The following is a 7500-nucleotide window of genomic DNA, read 5'->3' as shown; positions in this document are numbered from 1 at the left end:
AATAACCATATGGAGGGACAATCCTATACTACAGAGCCAATGTAACAATCTGAGCTATGAAATTTAGCAAAATTGCAAAACTATAAAACTCAACACCATGCCAAGGGAAAATACAAAAAATAATTCTGCTACACCCACACCAAAATGGTCGGGTCTTAAACTCTCTTAAGAACTTACCACTGCACACAGATGACCTCAGGAGTGACAGGAGATAAACCTTGAACTGATAGCGCAGCCACTCCTCTCCCCCTACCCAGCCAACTCCCTCCAAGAACACATCGGGATGGTTGCTGATCGGAGAGATGTCGTTGGGAGCCTTGGTGTTCAGGGTAGCACTCACAGCTTCAACCTTTCAGGATGTCAGGAAAACCATTGAGGTCTTTCAAAGGAATATAGATGTGTTACCCAATATAAGAGCCATATATAACAGTATCTATTTTGACTTACACGTAGCGTGCACACACACACACACACACACACACACACACACACACACACACACACACACACACACACACACACACACACACACACACACACACACACACACACACACACACCACACACACACACACACACACACACACACACACACACACACACACACACACACACATAAATAAATAAATAAATAAATAAATAAATAAAATAAATAAATAACAAATATGGCCAATAATATTACCTGGCGAACAATATTTTCAGCAAAGCGCAAATCTTCTGTGGAAAGGCTTAACTGGCGTTTAAGCTCTGGATCTGGAATTTCGATCTTGCCCTCATCAAGCTGTGGAAGGAGAACTATAAATAGTATGTAATACAAGTAGCATTCAAAAACAATTTGACAACAAGGAATAACTTACATACCCCACAAGTAATCAAATTAATTTATGAAAAAAACAATTACAACCTACAGCATGCACAGGAAGCAATACTTAAACATCTCCAGGACTCAAGCCATGTGGCTCGTTATAAATAGTGCTCTCATCAAGTCTTCTGTCCTGCGAAGATCTCCCTCAATCTCCGGAGAAGTCAGGTCACCAGCAAGCAAGAAGGCATTGCTTATAACCTGCCACATGGTTTGAGTCTCAGAGATAGTGAAGTAAGGTTTTCTGTACCATATAAAAGAAGCATTACTAGAATGTCTGACATCTCTAGGTATTAAGAAAAGTCAGTGCAAACCCAACTAAATGTTTGCTCAGTGAAGAAGTCCCCTTACCTCAGCCTTACTCCATTTCAGGCTTTGTTTTTTCTGCCGATGCCTATGACACGCTGGTCAGTCACTCTGACTTTTCCTAGCCACATCACCACTTAAATGGGTGTGAGAGGGTATGGGTGGGGGAGCGGTTATTGATATCCATGTGTGTTCTTACCTAACTGCCTCAATTAAGCTAAGGTCAGAGGGTCTTGCCTGCTATATCTAAATTATCACGTAGCTTTTTAAATTGAGGCATACTTTTTGAAGCACATTATTACGTGCACATGCATATACATGTGTTTTGTGTGAGTGTAAGTGTGAGTGAGTGAGTGAGTGAGTGAGTGAGTGAGTGAGTGAGTGAGTGAGTGAGTGAGTGAGTGAGTGAGTGAGTGAGTGAGTGTGTGTGTGTGTGTGTGTGTGTGTTGTGTGTGTTAGTGTGTGTAAGTGTGTGTAAGTGTGTGTAGGTGTGGGTGTAAGTGTGTGTAGGTGTGGGTGTAAGTGTGTAAGTGTGGGTGTAAGTGTGTAAGTGTGGGTGTAAGTTGTGTAAGTTGTGGGGGTGTGGGTGTGGTGGTGTGGGTGTGGGTGTGGGTGTGGGTGTGGGTGTGGGTGTGCGTGAGTGGGAGAGGAAGAAACTGTATTAGATAAAAGACTCTTAGGATGACAGATTCAATGTTACCACTCGTTGGCAAGTGCCCTGTACACGAGCAATGCACGTCTTTTAAACCAGCCAGAGCAAAATAGTTAAAAATAACTCACCTGTACCAACACATCATACAGATGCTTCTTGTGCACAAAGAGAGCATTTGAAGCTCCCACCAGAAAAGCTCTGGAGGTTGGAGCAGTCAGCACATCTAGATACTGCAGGGAAAGGTAAGGGTGAAGCAAGTTGCCCTGAAAGGAAAAGGTTCCATTACCAAATATGATCCCAAAAGGTGATTTCTGTCCTTCACAATATCTGTGGTTAACCTAAATTTGTAGGTAATTATAGATGTAATTAAAGAGAAATAAATAAATATATATATACTAATAATTTATAGTGGACTTGACCATATAATATATGACAAAAAACTATTCATATATCAGTATGTCATACATATCATACTTCATATACATATTGCCTAAATCCAATTACCTTTGTGAATATCTCCAACGGCAAGCCGCAGTCGGAGGATATGAGAGAAGCAAATTTCTCCGGGGGTGTCTGCTGAGGGATAGGGGGGGCTTCTGGCTCCAAGGGGAACTGTTCCTGACCCAGTGACACCCCAGACGTTGGCGAGACAGGCACGTCATCGCCTGGCTCACTTGGTGAGGGGTTTGGGGTTGCTGTTGAGGCTGGAGAAGAGAGAGAAACAAAAATGTTTGTTGAGAAAGAAATAATATACTTGGAAGGAAGACTACGAGGCGGGAAACTGATGGCACTCTAAGCTCTTATACTGAGCCTGCACCTTTTAATGAATTTTAATAATAAATACAATTAACTACAGATCCTTTTATCCGTTAACTTACATGTCATGATTGAATATCATAAAAGCAAACAAGCAATTCCAGTTCAAAGATCACAGACAAACAACTTTGCACCTGGGCGATACCTTTTCAACATGACATTATAATGCGTTTTTTCATCTTCGTAACCAGTCCTAAAGTGACAGAAGGTTTTGGCTCTGCATTCATACCCACATAAAGCTATTGTATGCAAACCTGACTGCATATATGAATTAATTTCTCCATATATCTGTCTTACTTGAACTGTTTGGCAGCTTAAAAATAATACTAGGAAACTTTCAAAATGAAGAAGAACTGTTGGCTAGTGGATATCTTGCCTTCACATCAAATGTCCAGATCACAACAAAGGCTTCCACGAGCTACACAACAGAGGTTACGTTCTAGTTACTGAATACTCCATTGAGATACAATCCAAGACTTACATTTCTCTTATGCATTTTCTACCACAAGTCGAATAAAAAAGACAAAAGGAAGAAAGGAAAAACAAATAAATAATAAAACACAAAGCCGAAACACCCTCAAACCAGCCATTCAAGTCAAGAGCTCCTGAAATAATAAGTGCTATATGGGTTTTACTATTTCTTGTACAACACACAGCATACTTGCATAATTATGGATTTTAAGTCAAGCTTTCATAATTGGCTGGCTTCATCAGATATGTAAGCAGGCAGAGGCATTAACAAAAAAACAGAATAAAAAAGCTTCTTGATACATTTACTAGAAAAAGGTTTCTCCCTCCCAAGAAAATATCACTTGTCAAGACAATTTCACAACAAAAATATGCACACTAATAACTTCTGAGACTCGAGGGCTTTTTAACATGAATCTTTCTTGGGTAAAGAAGAAGAAGAAAAAAATCTGACCTCCGTAAACTAATTCACCACCACCTTCATCCTCCAACTGAATTTCATTTACATATTTGCAGATTCTATACATTAGGTGAAACATTCAATCCTTGGGTTCAGATTACAGATCAAACTTCATCAAAAAACATACTAACACTAAACAAGGGATTAGATACAACTAGACCACTATTACAATATCTTCAGCCCCATCATCAATACACTTGGATTCCACTTTAAAACATGGCTTGCTGGGAATCAAACATATTTATCTGCATCATATCACTGTTGCATAAAAAAAGAACAAAACAGTACCTCCATTTAAACACCTACAACCAAGTACTACACAATTACATCCATGGTTACAAAAGTTAACTCATTCTATTGAGATACAGGGAGGAGGGAAAGATATTGAAAAATATACTATGGAAGAAAGAAGAATGAATGAAAAACATGTGAAAGACAGAAAGATGTATGCCAACTATTTACTATTACTACTCGCCTATTCCATCTAACTAACAAACTAAAGAATCAAAGTTCACTGCTAAATATGCTCAATGGATGGATAACTACATTTTTGGGATGAACTCATTTGAATTTAAATGTTTTTAGCGTGGATAATGTGGAATTCTTCTGGAGGATGACTCTTGCCATCTTTCCCCAACTGTGCACATATACAACTGCTCTACTTTGCTCTTAGGGGTTAAGGATGCTAAGACACTTTCTTTTACAGTTTTAAACTGAATTCAAACTGTCTAAAGAAAAAAATTAAGATTAACTAATGTTTTCTGAAAATGTCCCACTTCATGGTTTTAAGACAATTTCAAAAATTAAATAATCATTGGGGAAATTTTGTTGTCCTTTCAAAGGGTCTTGTTTAGATCTGTTCCGAGTTACACAGTTTTGTCTTTTTTTCCTTCTGTAATAAATACTATACCATATGGCTATACAATGCTTGGAGTGGAAAAGTCCTATAGTGTGTGAATTAAACTATTCTATCTGGCTTTTACTAAACTTCTATAATCTGATACCATAATAAATTATACAAAATGCTGCAAAACCCAATGTCCAATATGCCTATAAAACAATGAAATTGTAAAGTGTTCAATTCCCATAATTCTTAATCATGTCTGTTCTGGTCAACTGCTATTTTCACTGTCCACTATAAAGATGTAGTACGTGGCTGCAGGTGCAGAAGAGCAAGAGAAAGAAAGAGAAGGAGAAAGAGAGTGAATTAATGAATGAGACAAAGAGGGGAATGGAAAGAATAACAACATATGAACAGAAGGGAGAGAATAAACAAGAAAAAATATTGGATATGGAAGAAAGAAAGAAAGAAAGAAAAAAAAAATGAGAATTGTTTCTCAGTTTTAGCTATCACCTTTAACTCATGGTTCAAGTTGGTGGCAAGTATACATAACATGCACAGTTGAACCTGTTCTATGTTGTGCACTAGACAGTTATTCACTCATTTAGCCCTGACTACAATCACTGGAGAGATACAGCCATACAAAAAAAGCCCAAAGTCTCTTTATAGCTTCTTTTATTGAATGGTCATATATGATGTATCCAAAAACTGAAAGAAAACATGTATCCTGTGCTTCAAATTTTTAACTTGAGCAGCTGATTGCATATAGTGCCCAGTACATTGCTTGATATGGCATGAAAAGAAGCCTCTATCAAAGGTCCACAGACTACTCCTCTTTCTGCCAGATTCCTCACATGTGCTGAGAATATCAATGAGTGCTCTGCTGCTACCTTGACTCTCATGCAAACAGCTGTCAGCACATGCTCAACCTTCAGCATCATTTTGATGCATGATATACTAACATATCTGATACAGTAATATATATGGAATGAGAACGTAACAATAATCATAATTACAATATACAATATATTGTCAATAATACATAATGAAGCTGAATTAATTTTCCATTTGTAAGAAAGTAATTGCAAGTTAGCAAATTGCTATATTCTACCTTCTGAAATGAAACCTTACCAGGTACACAATCAAATTCAGCTTTTTGCATGGGGAACATTTTTATAAAGGAATATTCAGTAGACTTAACAGGTTAATAGTTAAATAAACCTGAATGGTATCACTTTGCTAAGACATGGCCACTACAGTATACAACAACATATAATGGCCCTTGCATTCACATTGTAATTATAGTGAATTGCTCTTATAGCTAATTACTGAATGTGTTTTTAGTTTAACTCAATCAAAATTTCCTTAATGGAGAAATTTTTTAAAAAATAGGCTTTTATTTATTTCCAACCTTCTGACTGCGCCACTGATAACCACGAGACCAGTGGAGGAAGCTATGTGCTACTGCACATAGTATTTTAGTAACATTATGATAACTATAATGTTGATAACATAATAGCAGTATCAATATTAATAGCATTTGAAAAAAAAAAAATCCCACAAATTCTGGGAATGAGGAAATCAGGAAATTACTAAGGCCTACTAACCAACCCCATGGTAGCTGAGCTCTTGTGGAGCGGTCTGTGTGCAACAAAATTCCCAAAAAACTACAGTGGAATAAGGAATAAGTTATTAACTCTGATGAATTCTTAGATATTAACTTGTCTGTTTTCTTGCTTTTCTCTTCATCCTTTTTTCCACTACTTTCTTTGCTCACACAAGGGATTTTCCATGGATTAATATACATTTCCCCCCCTCTCATGCTCTTTCATCAATCAAAATCTTCTGAATAATCAATATCACTACTGAAGATTTAAGCGAGTGAAAACTCTTAAATTGAGCTTCAGAAGAACCAGTGTGTATATAAATTTCTTCACACCATTTTGACTGCCTCTCCTTCTGCCACTGTATTTATCATTATGTCATCATCTGGGTTTACTTCCTTAGAAGAGAAAATGATCTTGTGTTCAGAAACACTCTGATTTCTAAACATGATTGCAGCAGTTCACATGAGCACTAGGTTCACTCTGAAACATAGGTATTACTAATGCAGTTATTATTACACTATGCTAGTCATGCCAGATCACAGCACCAACCCAGACTGATACCTAAGCATGTCAGTTCGACACAGGAGCTCATGTTGCCATTACAACAGCCGCCCTTCTTGAACTCAAGCAAGTCACACTAGCAGCGACTGGAAGTGCCTAACGCAAGTTCAGGCAAGGCTCAGTATAAACAGGGCAAGAGTTCCTTACCTGATCTAACAATAGGTCACAAAGGGCTTATGATTCAAGCCCATTAAGGTGAAAGAAGTAGTTGTGCATAAACACCAATCTTGACAATTTCCCAAAAACATGCTATAAAAAAGAAACACAAAAGACTGGAGAATCTCTTGGCAGTGGAGTGGCCTTCTAGATGTGCAGTTGTATGAATCTATTATCATTTCTTGCTCATCACGATAAGAGGTGGTCCACTGAATGACCACAGGTAATGAGGCAAAGTGAACCTAAATTGTTTGCCCGGCCTATCTCCTTGTGAGACTGGGAAATGTACCTAATAATTTAAGAGTGGGAAACCTACGTGATAAATTAATGATTCAGTATTCCCTTCCTGAACTGTGCATGATGAGATATCTGATCATTCTTGTCTATGAAAATGTGAGGCTTTTTAACATACAAAATTCATTTTCAAAAATGTTTAGCTTTGATAAAGAAGATGAAATATGAAAAAGGGAAAACTACAAAAAAAAAAAAAAAAAGACATTATGAAAATAAATTCACTTCCAAATATGGATTCCTCCCTATTATGCAACTGTTATCCTTCAAAACTAAATATGCATATAGCCTATGCCTTCATCATATACCGACATAAACCTCATGAAAATCAAAGCACTTTTTGCATTCCTATTCCCATCCATTAATAACATTATACGGGTCTGAACAAGAACTACAATTAATAATTTCATTACTGTTATATCTACTTTCACAACCACTTTATCACTGCTACATACATCTACCAAAAATAGTATGCTAATA

General features: G+C 37.3%; 1 protein-coding gene across 4 annotated transcripts in view; it reads right to left on the bottom strand.

The window, feature by feature from the left end:
• Nucleotides 1-7500, bottom strand: part of LOC119580389 (late secretory pathway protein AVL9 homolog) — a 29275-nt gene that overhangs the window by 2610 nt on the left and 19165 nt on the right. For all 4 annotated transcript variants that reach the window (XM_037928515.1, XM_037928516.1, XM_037928518.1 and 1 more), the window contains 4 exons: nucleotides 2325-2524; nucleotides 1949-2083; nucleotides 683-781; nucleotides 178-349 (listed from right to left, as the gene is read on the bottom strand). In XM_037928515.1, coding sequence (XP_037784443.1) covers nucleotides 178-349; nucleotides 683-781; nucleotides 1949-2083; nucleotides 2325-2524 — 606 coding nt within the window. The remainder of the gene's footprint in view (nucleotides 1-177; nucleotides 350-682; nucleotides 782-1948; nucleotides 2084-2324; nucleotides 2525-7500) is intronic.

Source organism: Penaeus monodon, chromosome 13 (assembly GCF_015228065.2).
Source record: "Penaeus monodon isolate SGIC_2016 chromosome 13, NSTDA_Pmon_1, whole genome shotgun sequence".
Taxonomy (NCBI): Eukaryota; Metazoa; Arthropoda; class Malacostraca; order Decapoda; family Penaeidae; genus Penaeus; species Penaeus monodon.
The sequence above is the reverse complement of the archived record's forward strand: the minus strand, read 5'-3'. Positions and strand labels throughout refer to the sequence as shown.